This window comes from Ursus americanus, chromosome 33, assembly GCF_024610735.1.
Source record: "Ursus americanus isolate L20-20 chromosome 33, mUrsAme1.1.p, whole genome shotgun sequence".
Classification (NCBI taxonomy): Eukaryota; Metazoa; Chordata; class Mammalia; order Carnivora; family Ursidae; genus Ursus; species Ursus americanus.
Window position 1 is genome coordinate 6,584,803 of NC_142159.1, and position 19,155 is coordinate 6,603,957.

Consider the following 19,155-nt stretch of genomic DNA (forward strand, 5'->3'; position numbering starts at 1 on the left):
CTTGGACAAAGACCAAGTATTTTCTTGTTTTACAATTCTTTTTTTTTTTTCTTTTACCACAATTCTAAAAAAACTAAGTAAAGAAACAACCTGGCCTGAAGGTGATGTAGTTCAATCTCCTACAACATTCCCACGGCAACTACTAAAATACCTTGAATTGACAGGCTATCCAAGGCAGCACATTTCACCTTCCTGTCAGAACTCTTAACTTTTTTTTTTTTTAAAGATTTTATTTATTTATTTGACAGAGATAGAGACAGCCAGTGAGAGAGGGAACACAAGCAGGGGGAGTGGGAGAGGAAGAAGCAGGCTCATAGCGGAAGAGCCTGATGTGGGGCTCGATCCCACAACACCAGGATCATGCCCTGAGCCGAAGGCAGACGCCCAACCGCTGTGCCACCCAGGCGCCCCAGAACTCTTAACTTTTTATATTAATTATATGCAGATGTATTACAAGGAAAAGGTGAGGTAGATTTTCTGTTTACATATGTAATACATACTTATTATTAGAAATTATAATACTGAAAGGTATAAAGAAGAAATCCAAAAACCTAAACATACCAACCACATTATGGAAAATAGCCTTCTAAATAGTTACATATAATTAAATTCAAGACTAGCTACAATAACTTTATTTTTTAAAAGATTTTGTTTATTTATTTGAAAGAAAGAGGGAGAGAGGGAAGAAGGGAGAGAAAGTGCAAGTGAGGAAGAGCAGGGGCCAAGGGGGGGCAGAGGGAGAAGCAGACTCTCCGCTGAGCAGGGAGGCCGATGTCGGGCTTGATCCCAGGACCTTGGGATCATTACCTGAGCAGAAGGCAGCCGCTTAACCAACTGAGCCACTCAGGCGCTCCTAGCTACAATAATTTTAATATGAGGGATTATAACATACTATCATTTTACAATCTGCTTTTTTTCCTACTTCATGTCATGAATATCTTATAAAACTAAGCATATTTCTTTTTGATACATGATATTCCAAAGTATGGGTATACCATATGATCCGTTAATCTCATAGACCACAAAAACTCTCATTTCTTTTTCTTTTCATTTCATTTAACTTTGATTAATAGTGCTATTCTTTAAGAAAGTTCTGATTTTTTTAAAAAAGATTTTTTATTTATCTGACAGCGAGCATGCGTGCATAAGCAGGGGGAGCAGCAGAGGGAGAGGGAGAAGCAGGCTCCTTGCTGAGCCAAAGGCAGACACTCAACCAACTGAGCCACCCAGGCGCCCCAAGAATGTTATGATTATTAAAACATATTTCCTCATGTTGAGCCAAAAACTTTCCCCTGGAGCTTATTCCTACCTCTAGATCTATCCTAAAAACAACAAAGTTTTTTTTCCCAAATCTTTCATTAATCAGGCTACCATCATTCAAAAGTTCCACAATAAAAAAGAAAGAAAGAAAATTGTGGTAAAGATACATATAAAATTGCCATCTTAACCATTTTTAAGTGTACAGTTCAGTGGCATTAAGTCCATTCACCCTGTGTGCAACTATCACCACCATCCATCTCCAGAAGGCAAGCGTTTCTTATTTTGCTATATATTAGGCATTATTATCTTTATGAAATTCCAAGGACTCTGGAAATTCAAAAGAGGGTGAACACTTCCCAACTGGGGTATAAAGGACGGGAGGTTTTTGGAATCTAGTAATATTTCTTGGAGGAATGGCAGTATCCGATGCTGTGCTGTTGTGGTAGAAACCATGCTAGGCATGTCCAAAGCCACAAGCCACTTCGAAGGAATGACCATTCCCAGAGATTCAAATGCTTATAAAGCAGGGAAAGCACGAGGCCAGCAAGGAGGCTACTGCAACAGTCTAGCAAGTTGTAATGAGAACCTGACCAAAAAACCAGGGTGTGGAGTAGAATCAGGAAAGCTGGGTACGTAAGTGTGTATGAGTACAGATACGAGAAACAATGAAGACAGACAACGTAAAATCTGGTCAGTAAACTAGACCTTGAGGTGAACAGATAATGAAGAACTCCTGAGTTTTCAAGTTGGTTGAGCTGGGGCGGGGGGGTGGTGGTGACACTGGAGCCAGATAGGAAACAGAAAAATGAGGAGAAAAGGGGAATAAGGAGAAGGGGGAGAGAAGTTTGGTTTCCTTAAGTTTGAAACACGAGTGGGATAAGCAGATAAAGGTAATGAGCAGGCAGTTGAAAAATGATAATGTGCAGCAAATGCTAAAGTCATACTTGGGAGTAAACTCACCAGAGATGCCAGCTGTATTCGTAAAGTCCATAAATATGAGGTGATACCACATCTCATTTACCTAATGTCCCCCGAATAAATGACACCACTTACCATTTGCCACACTTGCATGATATTGTCTTCTGATACAGAACAAATCACCCAAGGTTCATTGGGATTCCAGGAGAAATCAGATATCTTGGCAGTGTGACCACCATGAATAAACTGGAAGTGGGAGGAAAACAAAGATATGAAAGGCAGATAGAGGACAATAAATAACAGACTGTTTCACTATTACTCAATGTGCAGAACATACCAACAATTCTGGTGGCCCATCTTCTGCATCTTCCGGGGACTGTTCCTCTCCAATTTTACTAGCACAAAAAGATTTTTAAAAGTTAAAACAGATTTATCTCAAGTAACTAATTTGGAAAAGTATAAAGAAAATAACTCCACAAAGAGTAACCAATATAAGACTCACCTTAAATCCCAGACATTCAGTCTGCGATCAGTGCCACTGGAAGCCAAAATAGTCTCATTGTGAGGTGACCACTGAACCTACGGTCAGAATGAAGGAAACAGAAAAGCTGTTATTTAGAAAATTGAGGGGGAAATACCTAAATTATATTTAACAATGTAAGAATTCCATAAATAAAAAAGAAATCAAAGTATTTTAGACATTCTAATTAAAACTGACAGCTGGGGGGGTACCTGGCTGGGTCAGTTGGTGGATCATGCAACTCCTGATCTTGGGGTTTAAGTTTGAGCCCCAGTATAGGTGCAGAGATTACTTTAAAAAAAAAAAATTAAAAAACCCACAAAAAACCTGATAGGTAGATAAGACGGTTTCTTGTATGAAGATAACCTATCACTAAACCCAGGATGTCAGCTTTTGTTCTATTTCATTTTATTTATTAAAAAAAAATATATATATATGTATTAAAGATATTTAAGTAAACTATCATAGAAGTTTTTTACATAGAAATCTTCACACATAGAAGATTTTTAATTTTTTAAAAAGATTTCATTCATTTATTTGAGAGAGAGTGAGCAAGCGCAGGAGCAGGGGAGAGGAGCAGAGGGAGAGGGAGAAGCAGCCTGACATGAGGCTGGATCCCAGGGCTGGGATCATATCCTGAGCCGAAGGCAGATGCTTAACCAACTGAGCCACCCAGGCACCCCAACATTTTAAATTTTTAAGTAAACTCTACACCCTATGTGAGGCTGGACTCATGAGTCAAGAGTCACATGTTCCACTGACTGAGTCAGCCAGGTGCCCCATATCTTATATTTTTGAATATCTGATCTTAATCTAGTCTTACTAATTCTGGCTTCTGGCCAAATGTAATCCACTTCTGACCTTAGAACTAAAGTATGGAATACATACATACAGTATCTATTTTATCAAGTCCTTATTATGAATTCATATTACACATAAAACTGATAAAAAACTACAAACAAGGACAAAGAGACAGGATAAAGACAAAATGTTCATTGGAGCAGGCTAAGAGTAGAAAATTAGGTTAAGTGAGACTAAGTGCACAGGAGTATGGCTCACCTGGAGCCTAATTCAGAGGCCACTTTCACACACCAAAATTAACTTTGATCACCCTTAAGTTCGTTTTTTTTTTTTTTTTTTTTAAGATTTATTTATGGGGGGGGGGGAGAGCACACAAGCAGGGGGAGCAGAAAGCGGAGGGAGAAGCAGGCTCGGATCCCAGGACCCCGGGATGACGACCCGAGCCAAAGGCAGCCACTTAACCGACTGAGCCAGCCAGCCGTCCCCCTGCCCTTTTTAAAGATTTTATTTATTTACTTAAGACAGAAAGAGAGCGAGCGAGCGCACGTGCGCGCAAGCCAGGGGAGGGGCTGAGTAAGAAGCCTGATGTGGGGCTCCATCCCACGACCCCAGAATCATGACCAGAGCCGAAGGCAGCCCCTTAACCAACTGAGCCACCCCAGTGCTCCCAACCTTAAGTTCTTAACGCTTAACTAGTCTTCTGTTATGGTGAATCTAAATGGGCCTCTCCTTGCTATAAAACTGTAAGCTCTCTGAAAGCAAAGACTATATATAACATATTCCTCACAGAGTCCTGGCAATAAGCGTTGAACATAGTGCCACATTTCTTGAATTGAATCAGAGAGCTTTTTGCATGTTAAGAAAGGAGCTTAAACTGACGAGGCAGAAAACTTGGAGCTAGTGCTTTTGGCTTCAACTGCAAAATCAATAGACATGGCAAGTTCTGGAAATAAGGGAAGAGACAAATGTCAGGAACCATGAATACAATTATCAGGCACTGATTTTCTTAATACCTCAAGAGTGTAAGTGGCCAATGACCAGTTTGAGCAAGTATAGAAATAACAATCTTAATTCCTACAGAGATTAGCACAGATATGTAGATTTCGATTATTGATAATAATGGGATAAAGCACAAGTGTGCCTACTCACACATCCAGGTTTTCCTTAAAACAAACACACACACACACACACACACACACACACACACACACACACACACACGTAGCATTAGTTTCTCTTACCTGGAATATTTCATCCTTATGTGATTCAAAGGAATGCAACTTAAGTTTCAGATTTCTCAGATCCCACAAGGCAACAGTCTATGTACAAAAAAGAAAGCAAGAGTAACCAGTAATTTTTTATGAAAAGAAAACCCACAACTGAAAAGACCTCAGTTTATTCAAAGGAAGCAAAAGAAATTTACCCAACGTTTTCTTAAAATAAGTCAAACTGACCTTGTCGGCTGATCCTGTGGCAAGAATGAACTCGCTGTAAGGATTGAAAGACAGGCAGTTCACTTCAGCAGTGTGAGCATCAACTGAGTGGCTTGGTTTGGAAGTATTGTTCGAACGTGTATCCCAGCTTTAATGAAGAAGGAAAAACAGGAAAAAAGCTTGAAATAGGTAATATATAAGATTTAGACAATAAGGAAACAACTAAAACATGGATTCTACTCACATCATAAGTTTCTGATCATCAGCAACTGACCCAAACAGACTCTCATGGAGCAGATGCCAGGAAACATCTTCTACTACTGCTGTATGCCCTGTAAAGATGGTCTTCGCATCCACAACTTTTCCTTCCTTTGGAACAGCACTGATGTCCCAGAGGCAGATGGTCTTAAATGTAAAATTAACTATTATATAAATGGCAGATTCTCACTTCCCCACATACCCCAGAAAAGAAACCGACTGATAACTAGCCCAGATTTGCTTCAAAATGAGGAGGATACGCACATGGTCATCTGAAGCACTAAGTAAGTGCCCACTGAGATTTGGGTTCCAAGAAAGTCCATAGCCTTCCTTCTGATGTCCACGAAGACGCAAGTCTGGGTTGCACTCTCCAGAAGGGTCTGCAAATTAACAGACATATCAAGACTACCCAGAGTCTACTGCCTCTTTGGGTCTACAAAGCATAATGGAATTTTGATGAAGAGGTCTAAAGCTCTTCGTATTTATAGTAATACAGATCCATTACGATCAAATTTATAACACTTAAAACGCACCATCATTCTGTTCTGTGCAAAAAAGCATTTTTTCCCACCTAGGTAAGAAGAACGAAGGAAGAATATCCACACATACCAGTATACACCACAAGATGTTAAAATATACAAATAACAAGCAATTAAACTCAGACTGAGTGGAACAGTGTATTCCCATAGTGACTCATTATCTGTATTTGAACTGAAGAGGGCAGGTACCTGGTTTGGAAGGATGTTTTGTATAGTCAAAAACAAGAACATCACTGGATGGAGTCTTTGTTGCAATGATGCAAGGGTTCTGGGGCATATAACGCGCCCGATTTACTTCTCCTTCATGGTTGATCTTGATTTCTATTTCAATTTTTCCACTAACTGAGCCAAAACCTCCAAATTCTGTAAATAAGAAATTGCAAATGAGGACAAAGCACAAGCTGCTCTATGTCACTCAAATTATGACACAGGCAAGCTTTTTTTTTTTTTAAAGATTTTATTTATTTATTCAACAGAGATAGAGACAGCCAGCGAGAGAGGGAACACAAGCAGGGGGAGTGGGAGAGGAAGAAGCAGGCTCATAGCGGAGGAGCCTGATGTGGGGCTCGATCCCAGAACGCCGGGATCACGCCCTGAGCCGAAGGCAGACGCTTAACCGCTGTGCCACCCAGGCGCCCCAACACAGGCAAGCTTTTTATCAGCAAACTAGTAGAACACTAGAAATAATCTAGACATCTGGTAGTAGTATAAGGTGTTTTCATGCCTCTTATTTGATTCTTACCACAACCCTACATACTAGGGAAGACAGTTAATATCCCCCAAAATTTTACCAAGAAAAACAGAAATTTGGAGTAGCTACATTAATCTGTTCTAGTGACAGGACTATGGCTGAATCTAACGCGAACTGCCATTTTTCTGATTCCTAGCCTACTACTCTTCCAGCTTACCTACACCAATTCTAGATAGTTATATAATAAAAGTTATAATACTATCTAAAAGTAAGGAACACTACCAATTCCACTTCAAAACAGATTCTCAATAAGCAATTTTCAAATCTCATTTAAAGTACCAAAAAAGTGCTGAATAAGATTTTATTTTTTTAAGATTTATTTATTTGAGACAGCGCGCACGCACGAAAGAGCACATGCATGTGAGCATGAGCAGGAGGGGCAGAGGGCAAGAGAGAATCGCAAGCAGTCTCTGCACTGAGGGCAGAGCCCCATATGGGGCCCGAGCCCAAGACCAGCACCTGAGCCGAAATCAAGACTCAGACACTCGACTGTCTACTCCACCCACGTGCCCCTTAAATTACTACTTTAATGAATATTAAAGTACACAGTGTGCCAGGTACTAAAGAGTCCCCTTTACACCATTTATTTGAAGCTGTAGTTTGGAATGACCTTCTTGAAATACCACCACACCATTATTTTTTCCCCATACTATTTCTCTTAGTCCAGTGAGGAAAAACAGAGCCACAATAGCTAGTTCCATTTTCCTTAACCCCCATTTACACACGCCAACCACAATCCTTAGCTGAAATAAACCAGGCAGGCAAGGACTAGATAAAAACATTTTTTATTCACATTTGACTACTGTATGCACTTAGTTCTCCCAAGTGCCATTATAAAATGTATAACAATATAATTTGTGACCACGTAAATCTTGGCAAAGCAACATATAAACAAAGGTAGTTAATGATTAGTCGAAGAATTACAGAGGGCAGCACGATAAGATACCTAAGTAAGAGTCGGACCTTGGCCTGACTGCCAGAGCTTGGTGATTTGGGGAAGGCCTTCAATTTCTAAGTCTCAAATACCTTCTCCATAAATCAAAGTTGTGAGAGTAACTTGCAAATGAAAACGCTGTCAACAGCACTGTTACACAAGTGTTACACTTTGAAGGACAAAAATCTTTTAAAAAAGCAAGGACATAGATGGGTAATATGGCTGGCAGATTAGGTAACTTTCAATTTCCAAATAACTCTTAAAAGTTGAGATGCAAGCATTTCATACAGACTAAAAATCTAAAAATAAAAGCTCAGAATAGACTCCAAAGGAGAAAAAAAAACCCATATTAAACCAATTTTCCCCCAGAACTCTAGACCATGAGTATCTACAATGTAAAAAAAAAAAGGCATAAGATACGCGACTGCAAGGAACTTTCAGTCCAAACACAGAGATAAAATATAACTACAGACGACTATGACAAAAAAGCCTAACTGCCAGAAAAGGGATCCCAATAACAAGGGAAGAACAACAGCTGGCACAGAGCCCACAGAGGAAGGGTATTAATTACATAATGTGGGGTATTTTGGTATTGGATACACACTAAACAGAGGGTCTCTCTAACTGTGGTTAAAATACAATAATGTCAGCTCAGAGGATTCACAATTGAGTTTTTACGAAAGGATTTATCTATTTAAAAAATAATTAGGGGTTCCCAAGCTGAAGCCAACAGATGAAAGGCCAAATCTTTCTTTCTTTCTTTTTTTAAAGACTTTATCTATTTGACAGAGCGAGAGAGCACACAAGCAGGGGGAGTGGCAGGCAGAGAGAGAAGCAGGCTCCCTGCTGAGCAAGGAGCCGGACTTGGGCCTTGATCCCAGGACCCCAGGATCATGACCTGAGTCAGAGGCAGATGCCCAACTGACTGAGCCACCCAGGTGCCTCCAAAAGGCCAAATCTGAAGTAGGAAAGAAAGACTGAGGTATCAACGTACAATAAATTAAATGACTATCAAGGTCCAGTTGTATCCCTATTTTGTTTGCTTCTCTCCACATAAAACACTATTTAAAAAATTGGAGGGTGGGGCGCCTGGGTGGCACAGCGGTTGGGCGTCTGCCTTTGGCTCAGGGCGTGATCCCGGCGTTGTGGGATCGAGCCCCACGTCGGGCTCCTCCACTGGGAGACTGCTTCTTCCTCTCCCACTCCCCCTGCTTGTGTTCCCTCTGTCGCTGGCTGTCTCTATCTCTGTCAAATAAATAAATAAAAAATCTTAAAAAAAAAAAATTGGGGGGAGGGGGAACTTGAGCTATAATGTATTAAAAGTGCCTAGCTTGACAAATTTTTTACAAATGGATACACCAGGAAAACCAGCACCCAGATGGAAATATAGAACACCTCCAGCTTCCCAGAAAGTACTATCATGTCCTTCAAAACCAATATCCACCCCTCCCCCACAAACTAGGTAACCAGCGTTGATTTCTACCTGTAGGCCACTCTTTGAATCCACAAACACCCTTTTACTAAAAAGAGTAAACTCTAACAAATATCCAATTATCTCACCATGATTTAATAAGTTTATTTTATACAATTGAGACAAAAGACTAAAAGCTATCTTAAAAAAAGTTCTCTAAGTTGCCAAAAAATAAACTTGTTGATATTGAAAGATTTTGGTAACAGAATCATAAGTAAAATTTTACATCTAATCTATTTTACAAGGGCTTAAAATGTGACTATAGCCGGGCTGACTGTAATATAAACAGATTCTTTTAATGTCAAAACAGGACAAAGCCAGTTTTCAGTTTTCACTTTGAAAGCTCAATGATCTTTTGAAGCTGTCTGCCATCTAGTATCTAAAACCAAATGGGGTCAAGTGGATGGTAACTAATTACAATAGTTCAATCTGAGACACAGGATATTTCATCTGAGAGCAAGACAGACTAGTAAACTATCTACTTAATAATCACCCAAGAGACATTTAGGATATTACCTACTTCCACCACTGTTAAGACCATAGAGGAGAGCACCGCCCCTCTTTAAAGCACCAAGCCTACCCAGTGATCTGAAGATGGGGGGGGGGGGCGGGGAAGGAAGGGGAGTAAAGGGAAGAGAAGACAGAGAAAAGGAGATAAGCTGTATAACCTTAGGGCAAGCTACAGAACAGCTACCGAGTAACAGTTTCCCTATGAGGATTAAATAGGGTGATTTATATAGTTGTACAAATATATCACACGTTATTACCAATATTTTTAATTGTTCCTCTATAATTAAGCATTAATTAAGGGGGATAAAGCAAAAGTTGGTTTGATGCTGTTCAAAAAACTCAAGTTACCAGAAAAAGATTTGAGTACACATGTTTAAAAAATCCCACTTCAACAAGCAGTGAAGAAAACAATTTGCCAGCAAATGGCTTTTTTTTTTTTAAAGTAGCCTCCATGCCCAGGATGGAGCCCAATGCAGAGCTTGAACTCACCACCCTGACATCAAGACCTGAGCTGATCCAGAGTCAGAATTAAGCCAAACCGACTGAGCCACCCAGGTGCCCCCAGCAAATGGTATTTTTTTTTTAAATATTTATTTATTTATTTGACAGAGAGAGACAGCCAGCGAGAGAGGGAACACAAGCAGGGAGAGTGGGAGAGGAAGAAGCAGGCTCCTAGCAGAGGAGCCTGATGTGGGGCTCGATCCCATAACGCCGGGATCACGCCCCGAGCCGAAGGCAGACGCCTAACGACTGCGCCACCCAGGCGACCCCCAGCAAATGGTATTTTTAAAAAATTTACTAACCACTTAGAAAAATGCTTGATTGCTACACTCCATACCCAATGCCAAAACAAATCCAGAAACATTACAGTTTTAATGGCCAAAACATAAAGAAGCATCAAAAAACAACAGGTAAATATTTTAAAATCTTGGAACGATAAAGGCATTTCCAAGAATGACACAAAATCTGAAGGATATCAGAGGGAAGTAAATCCAATGTTGGCAAGGGCATGGAGAAACATACATAAATACATCTGCTATTGGTGGGACGGTGAATCATTTTTGGAGGGCAACTTAGCAGTATTAATTTTACTTGAAAATGTTCTTGCCCTCTGATCAGCATTCCACTTCGAAAATTATTCTGTAGCAAAACTAAGCAAGACATATGGTACAAGAACTGTTTTTCAAGCCAGAAAATTGGAAACCACTTAAATGTCAAACAAGGGACGGTTAATTATAACATAGTATACAACCATCAAAAGGAGATATACCTTACACAAAAAGATGTCCAAGATACACCAGGCCGGAAAAGCATATTCTATGCCGTATCCTTAGTACCAAGAAAAAAGCCTGGTGTACAGTAAGCACTCAACATATATTTTGAATCAGTGAGCCAATAAACGGGATAGATAAATAATTCAGAAAACAATCAATTTAACAGTTATCTATATGTAGAGGATAGGTTTATGGCAGTGGCAGGGGTCCACAGTCTTCTCTATTTGCTTTCTTTTCTTCCTTTCTTTCTTTTTTTTCCCAAGATTTTATTTATTTATTTGACAGAGAGAGAGAGAGACAGCCAGTGAGAGAGGGAACACAAGCAGGGGGAGTGGGAGAGGAAGAACCAGGCTCCCAGAGGAGCAGGGAGCCCAATGCGTAGCTTGATCCCAGGACCCTGGGATCACGCACGCCCTGAGCTGAAGGCAGACGCTTAACGACTGAGCCACCCAGGCGCCCCTATTTGCTTTGATTTCTAAAAAAACTTATTACACTACCAATCAGAGTATTTGCTTTTTGTCACTAACTAACCAAAAATCCTATTTAAAAACAATTTATCTTCATTTAGTAGAAAGGACGCTGACTCTAAGAGAGGCTAAATGATTTATCCAAAACCACACGACTAGTGAGTGGCGTAACAGAATCTCAAGCCTAAGTCCTTGGACTCTTCAGTTCAGTATCCACCCCCCACCCCCACACTAATGTCTACCCACAGAAGAACTTCCCAATAATTGTATCACAGACAGTTGGGTCAGTGACACAAAATCGTATTTGTGGACTTTTATCTTAAGAACATACTACTTTGCATTCTGTATCACCCTAAGGCAAATATGGAGTGATCAAAAGATTAACGGCACACAACAATCCTGGCCAAGTAACTGGAGCTCAAAAGAACTTAGATAAAAGAATGGATTCTGCTAATCGGGAGAAATTTAAGAAACATTAAACATCCATTTTTCAGGGGGGGACACCTGGGTGGCTCAGTCGTTGAGTGTCTGCCTTCGGCTCAGGGCGTGATCCCAGAGATCCGGGATCGAGCCCCACATCAGGCTCCTACGCTAGGAGCCTGGCTTCTTCCTCTCCTACTCCCCCTGCCTGTGTTCTCTCTCTTGCTGGCTGTCTCTCTCTGTCAAATAAATGAATAAATAAAATCTTTAAAAAACACCCATTTTTCAGATCACTTATCTCAATGGGAGCGTATCATCTCTCCGTAGTAATTTGAGTTTAAGGACAACAACAAAGGTAACTCATCCATTTCCACCTCTATTAAAAGGGAAAGAGTTAAGTATTTCACGGCTAAACCCTACGTTATCTCCTAATATAGAATATAACTAAATGGCTCATTTAATTTTTATATACACATCAAGAGCCATGGTTAAGTCATTTCTACTACCTCAAATGGAAAGGGTAATTTAAGCCAGTGTCTCTCAGTCTTTTTCCTCCCCTCTTTTTCTTTTCCCTCCCCTCTAAAAAACCTTGTAAGACATCTTTTCTGACACTCCTGATGAAATTTTAATACCACAGATATTTATGTATTTATGTTTACCATGTATATCTGTGTATTTATGTTTCCCATGTATATCTGTGCTTTGTATATTTAAAGAATTAAGATTGTTTTCACACATCCCCCTCTCCAAGAACCAAATTTCATCCCCTTAGGGGCGATTATCTCCCATGCTGAGAATGCACACATGCATGCACGAGAGCAACAATAAATGGTGGACTTTGGGGGCACCTGGCTGGCTTAGTTGGTAGAGAATGTGACTCTTGATCTCAGGGTTGTGAGTTCAAGCCCCACGTTGAGTAGAGAGATTACTTAAAATTAAAATCTTAAAAAAAAAAAACAAAAAAAATCTATGATGGTAATAATTTGCAATATACGAGTGTATCAAATCAACACCTGTACACCTTAAACTTACACAACGTTATATGTCAACTACATCTCAATAAAGCTGGAATAAAAAACAAAACAAAACCAACAAAACCACCCCCCCCCCAAAACACAATAAAGGGGCACCTGGCTGGCTCAGTCAGAAGAGCATACAACTCTCATCCCAGGGCTGAGTTCGAGCCCCACGCTAAGTGTTAGAGATTACACAAATATAACTTAAAATAAAAGAATGAATGGTGGATTTTGGCTTCCTTCAATTCTAGACCCCCCCCCCCCAAATCCAGTAGAGGAAGATTTCCAGAAAAGACATAGAACTAAGTATGCATTAAGTATGTCTTCTGATATCTAATCTAATATCTGTATTGCAAACTCAGGCTTTCCAAAGCTCAAAATCTTATTACTAACTTGACAGGCTAGTTAATCAAACTTTACACCCTTTTCATGATAATTCAAAGATATGAAAGCTATAACCCACACATCATTGCTTCTTTCGGTCTGAAGTTTCCTACCTCCTTTCTCGCTGTCGTAGTGTGAGGCGTCAAACTGAGCATCGTCGTTCGGGAGCTGCACACTGGCTATCACAAGATGGTTTTGTTCATCCGACGTGTGTGTTCCCAGGACAAGCCGGTGAATGCTGAAGTCCTTCCCCTCTGGTCTATAATAGCAATACATGGTCACTATTCAAATTAGTTAACACCAAGAAAGACAATGAAGTCAGTGATATACATGTACACGAAAGGCACGATTACATCCAGGTTTTGGGAAGAAAAACTTATTAAAAGCCGTATTTCTGGGGCGCCTGGGTGGCTCAGTCGGTTAAATGTCTGCCTTCGGCTCAGGTCATGATCCCGGGGTCCTGGGATCGAGCCCCACATTGGGCTCCCTGCTCTGTGGGGAGCCTGCTTCTTCCTCTCCCTCTGCCTGCTGCTCCCCCTGCGTATGTTCTCTGTCAAATAAATAAATCTAAAAAAAAAAAAGAGCAACATTTCTGACTTTTTTTTTTTTTTTAAGATTTTATTTATCTGTCAGAGAGAGAGAGAGAGAGAGAGAGAGAGAGCGTGCACAAGCAGGGGGAGCAGCAGGCAAGAGGGAAAAGCAGACTTCCTGCTATGCAAGGAGCTCGATGTGGGACCCTGGGATCATGACTTAAGCTGTAGGCAGATGCTTAACCGACTGAGCCACCCAGGCCTCCCCACATTTCTGACTTTTATCATATTTTCCACAGAGAGGAGTATGAGGAGGACCACACAGCACTTAATTTTGTAAATATTTCTTAACTTGGCCAAAAATTTACAATTACTTTGGGGAAAAATTCTAATGGAATAAAAATGTGAATTAATTATTCACCCTTTACAATAGGTTGGGGGTAAAGAAAATAATTGCTAGGTATACTAACACTTCAGGTTACTTCATTAAAAGGTAAAGGAAAGGGGCGCCTGGGTGGCTCAGTCGTTAAGCGTCTGCCTTCGGCTCAGGGCGTGATCAAGCCCCACAGCAGGCTCCTCTGCTGGGAGCCTGCTTCTTCCTCTCCCACTCGCCCTGCCTGTGTTCTCTCTCTCGCTGGCTGTCTCTCTCTCTGTCAAATAAATAAAATCTTAAAAAAAAAAAAAAAAAAGTAAAGGAAAGAAAATAACAGTAGGTAAAGTAATTGTTTATTTACCAAATGCCTAATCAGTGGACAAATTGTGCCAAATACTATGAACTACAAAAATGATTAAGACATGATTCCTGTACTTGAAAAACTAGGGGCAATTAGATAGTCACGTCCATAAATAATTAAAATACCAGTCAATAAATACTACATGAAAGGCACACAAGATGGGAGTTTAGATAAGAAAGATTACTTCTGGAATTAAGGAAGTGTCCATGAAAGAGAGGGTACTTCACCAGATGTCAAAATGAGAACTAAAACCCAGAAGAGACAAGGGCTCTGGAAAACAGTATTCCAAGAAAAGGGAACTGAGCAAAGGGCAGGTCTACAAAATGCTAGACACCTAAGCAGTTTACAAACCATGTATTAGTTAAAGATGAAGATACCTGAGGTTTAGGAAAATCAGCCAACTTGCCTAAGATTACACAACTACTAGGACCAATATCCCAATATGACTTTGGATGTGGGAAAAATACAGTCAGAGAGAAGGCTAAAAAAGGAAGATTCTAGGGTACTGAATGCCACCTTAAAGAATTCACAATTCTGTATTACAGGGGGAACAAAGGACCATGGAAAATTTCTAAGGCACCTAGCACCATCAGAATTACCACAGAAGGATTAATCTAACAGTATAAAGCAGAAGTTCTTCAAGTGCGGTATCAGGACCAACAGCATCAGCATCATCTAGGAACTTCAGCTAGAAAGGCAAATTAAATTCTCAGATCCACTCCAGACCTACTAAATTAAGAACTTGGGATGCTGGGCACAATGATCTATCTTATAATCCCTCCAGCTGATTATGAGGCATGTTCAAGTTTGAGAACCTCTGGTCTAGAAAAGGAAGATATGACACAATAGAATCCACTGGGGCTTATAAATGAACTGTCAAGTGAAAAAAAGAGAAAAACCTAGGAAATGTCAAACCAAAGTCAACTATGATAAACAGAAATAGGAACAACAGGAGAAAGCTGGAGTGGGAAAAAATATACTCAGTTTGGAACATGTGATGTTGGGGAAGACAGTAATGTACTCCAAAGACACCAGTAGGCAGCTGAAAATTCAGGAAAAGCTCTCAAATTGGGTCTAGAGATAACCAACAGGAATTCCTCTTAAGTAATCCTCATATTAAAAAGAAAATTAGTACTGTTCGGGGCACCTGGGTGGCTGAGTTGGTTAAGAGTCCAACTCGTGATTTCAGCTCAGGTCATGATCGCAGGGGTGGTGGGTTTGAGCCCTGCGTGGGGCTCTGCACTCAGCAGGAGGCTGCTTGAAGATCCTGCCTTCCCCCACTCTCACTCAAAATAAATAAATAAAATCTTTAAAAAAATTGGCATTGTTATATGTATAGAATACAAAAAAAGGAAGGTAAGGCTGGGTATTTGGACAAATGTCAAACACTGCAAAAAGGTTTATTTACCCAGTTCTGCTAAAGTAGAAAGCTACTAAGATAACATAGATTTCAACCTTGGGGAATTTAGTCTAATTCATTGCTTTCCAAGTTGAGTTAATCACTACATTATATAGGAAGGTTTTTAAAAATATGGCTCCAGAACGATTTAGTAGGTGTGGGGTGGCCAATACTGATCCACTGATCCAATAATGATATAGCTCATGACTGTGGAATCACCATTCAACTATTTTTCATTAAATACTCTGCCACTAGTTCCTAAATGGTTTGACTATCACTGAGAACTCCTGAGAGAAATGACTCCACTTAACCTGAACTCAATTCTTTAAAAGAAGAAGAAAAAAAAGATTTACTTATTTTTAGAGAGAGCGCGAATGTGCAAGCCCATGGGAGCAAGTGTGGGGGGAGGGGAAAACCTTAAGAAGACCAGGGTGCAGAGCCCAAAGTGGGACTTGATCTCACGACCCTGAGATTGCAACTGGAGCTGAAACCAAGAGTTGGACGATTAAGCAACTGTGCCACCCAGGCACCCTGAACTTAAATAATTCTGATGATCCATCAGTAGAACATGGAACTCCTGGTCATGATAAAGCTTCCAACTCTAAATTTCTAGGTATTTATTAAGAGTTTGGTAAACATCATTAGAGCAGATTCATTTTTTAATGTCACTGTGAAGGAAGCAACGTCTTTAAGTTACTAGTAAAATTTGTATCAAATTTCTATTACTTGTTGAGCTGAAACAGTCTAATAACCACATTCTCCGAGATCTGAAGACATGAATTTTGAAGAAATTTATTTAGCACACAATATAATTTTTAAATGCTAGTCTGAATGGTGAAACAATTTTATAAAAGAAAACCCATTATCCCAACAGGCACATTGGTCTTGATAAAATTTTGTATTACTTAAATTCACCTTCATCTTTGCACTGTCACTTCCTCCTGGAAGCCTTTCATGATACCCTAAGTTTAGGTGATTTTTTCCTGCCCCTGATCATTTTTTTTATCTGTGCCACTCTTATGATAATTATTTTTTACTGTAATACAGTAGCCCCCCTAGCTGTGGTTTCAGTTACCCGCAGTCAACCACAATCCCCTCCGGAAGTAGATGATCTTCCTTCAGACTTATCATCAGGTCAATAGTAGTCTAATACTTCATCATAATGCCCATGTCATTCACCTCACTTCATTTCATCACATAGGCATCTTCTCAACAACATCACAAGGGTGAGTACAGTGAGAGATTTTGACAGCAAGCGACCACAATCAGATAGTTTTTATTATGGTCTATTATTATAATCACTGTTTTATTATTAGCCTCTTACGTGTCTAATTTACAAATTAAGCTTTTTTGCAGTTATGTGTGTATAGGAAAAAACAAAACATAATACAGAGTTCAGTACTATCCATGGTTTCAGGCATCCACTGGGGATCTTCAGCCATATTCCCTAAAACTAAAGGTGGGGGGAGGTATTTACCGTACTACATACAGAAGCAGTCAAGGCAGGGAAGGTGTCTATCTAAACTTGCACACCCTGATATATGGCATCTTGCAGACCCTAAATAAATGGAAGATAAATTAAGTACCATTTTATCTTCTTAGAGGTAAGCTTCTCACGTGTAAGACCTACCCTACATGTGATTGATCTCTCACTATGTGTAATTCCCTTATATAAGACCTATCCCACCTTCCGGTGTTAGTTCTAAGCATCCTAAGTATCTCTGTAAAACTGCTCTTAGCACATGTAACTATAACTATTAGTTTACATTAGCCTCTTGAACTATGCTTGTGCTCCTTGAAGGGAAGTACCATATCATATAAATCTTTGCACTAGGCAGCTACTACCTATAGATTCCAATGTTTTGCTGAAAAAAACTGAACTCACATCATTTTTTTGAAAGCTGACACATTTTACACTATATGGTCAACTGTAGTTATAATAGGCTATTCAATTCGTTATCAGGAAAAGAAAACAAGTTTTCTCTTATCAGGTACATTGCAAAACTATTTTTACATTTTGTCTCATTTTTTGGCCTAGAAAAAAACGTCACCAATAGGTTTTGATCGCGTGCTGTCTTTGGGTGACTGGAGGAAAACAGGGAAAATCAACGTGAGAAATCTACACTGAGGACACAAGATAACGTTCAAAAGATTCACATCACCTGGTTACATCTGGAAGCCACTGTGCAGTTAGGCTAGGCCACTCCAGAGCATGGGTCATCACCAAATCGTAAAGAAAAGGGGTGTTCTTTTTCCATATTTTGTACTCTTCGTTGATCACACGTTCTTCTACTGCGTCATCAAAGGCTGCTAAAAAGTTAAAAACAAATTAAGTTAGCGAACACAAATGGAGACCGAGTCAACACTTCCAAAGCTACCGGCACCGCTCGAGTCCAGATTCTGAAATGGAGGAGATATGTGTAAATCTCTCCGCGGCGGAGGTACCAACACCCCTCTCCACCCGCGCAGGCCCGCAACTACTCTGGGGCTAGCCAGGCCCGTCACTCCGTTAGCCGTTCCGGCGACGGCGCCGGGCCTCACGAGCACGCTCCCGTTCGCGCTGAGTCTACCGAACCGGCGCGGAGGCCCGCGCACCGGCCCCTGGGGTAGGGAACGGCGCAGGCAGAACGGGGAGAGGCGGGCAGACCGACAGGGAGCGCGGGGAGGGACCAAACATCGGCTGGGGACCCCCCCCAACAGCTCCACGCCGCGGGGACGGGCCTCCGCGCCGGAAGAACTGGTGCGCCGTTAGCTCGCCCCGCGGGGCGATTTCTCCTCACGCCTTCGATGGTGGGGACAGCACTCAAGAGTCGGGCTTGCCTTCACTGCTAGGCCCTGCCGACGCCGCGGAACCAGCCCGGCACCCCCCGCCCTCCTGGGGCGGCCCCAGCACCCTCACCTTCCTTGTCGGCCATGGCGGGCAGGCAAGCCTGGGGGATCCCGGGGTCGAGCGTTGCGGGAGGGGCGGGGAGGCTACGAGCGCTCGCTCTGCGCGCGCGGCCTCTATTGTTTCCTGCTGCCCCTGCGTGAGGGCCGACTCGCGCACCTTCGCGCCAACACTGGCCAATCGGAGCGCCCCGAATGATAGTGTGGGCGGGGAAGCCAATTTCGCAGCCTATCGAGACACGCAGAGTCGCTTTCTGCGGATCCGAGGCGCGCGCCCCTCCCCTGCCCCCACACGGCCGGGAGCCGACTTCCTTCGATTGCGCGCGCGCGGCGCCGGTGGGAGTGCGACCGCCGGGTCACGTGAGAGGTTTAGTCCGCACTCTCCAGGGGGCAGCCATTTTCTTAAAGGCTGTTCAGCTCCCCACACTGTCAAAGTACTCAGCTGAGAAATCTAGGATGCTTTCGGGTCTAGTTAACAACTCTGGGAGTGAGGCGGAAAGAAAAAGCTTCTAACCACTCAGACATAGGGGTGTCTAGTTCAAGTGTTTCCCTCCTCCCAGGTCCTCCAATTTATTTCTTTCCTTAGTTCTTAGAAAGAACAGATGAAGCAAACGCAGAAAATAGGGCCTTAGCCTATTAAAGATGTGCTC

The 19,155-nt window shown here is 41.4% G+C and overlaps 1 protein-coding gene across 1 annotated transcript in view; it reads right to left on the bottom strand.

The window, feature by feature from the left end:
• Window positions 1-18,679, bottom strand: part of RBBP4 (RB binding protein 4, chromatin remodeling factor) — a 21,293-nt gene extending 2,614 nt beyond the window's left edge. The window contains exons 1-11 of the mRNA XM_045782215.2: window positions 18,519-18,679; window positions 17,782-17,929; window positions 13,070-13,215; window positions 5,919-6,092; window positions 5,455-5,570; window positions 5,177-5,337; window positions 4,954-5,080; window positions 4,741-4,818; window positions 2,681-2,757; window positions 2,516-2,573; window positions 2,314-2,424 (exon numbers count right to left, since the gene is read on the bottom strand). Coding sequence (XP_045638171.1) covers window positions 2,314-2,424; window positions 2,516-2,573; window positions 2,681-2,757; window positions 4,741-4,818; window positions 4,954-5,080; window positions 5,177-5,337; window positions 5,455-5,570; window positions 5,919-6,092; window positions 13,070-13,215; window positions 17,782-17,929; window positions 18,519-18,534 — 1,212 coding nt within the window. The 5' untranslated portion in view covers window positions 18,535-18,679. The remainder of the gene's footprint in view (window positions 1-2,313; window positions 2,425-2,515; window positions 2,574-2,680; window positions 2,758-4,740; window positions 4,819-4,953; window positions 5,081-5,176; window positions 5,338-5,454; window positions 5,571-5,918; window positions 6,093-13,069; window positions 13,216-17,781; window positions 17,930-18,518) is intronic.
• Window positions 18,680-19,155: the final 476 nt, after the last annotated feature.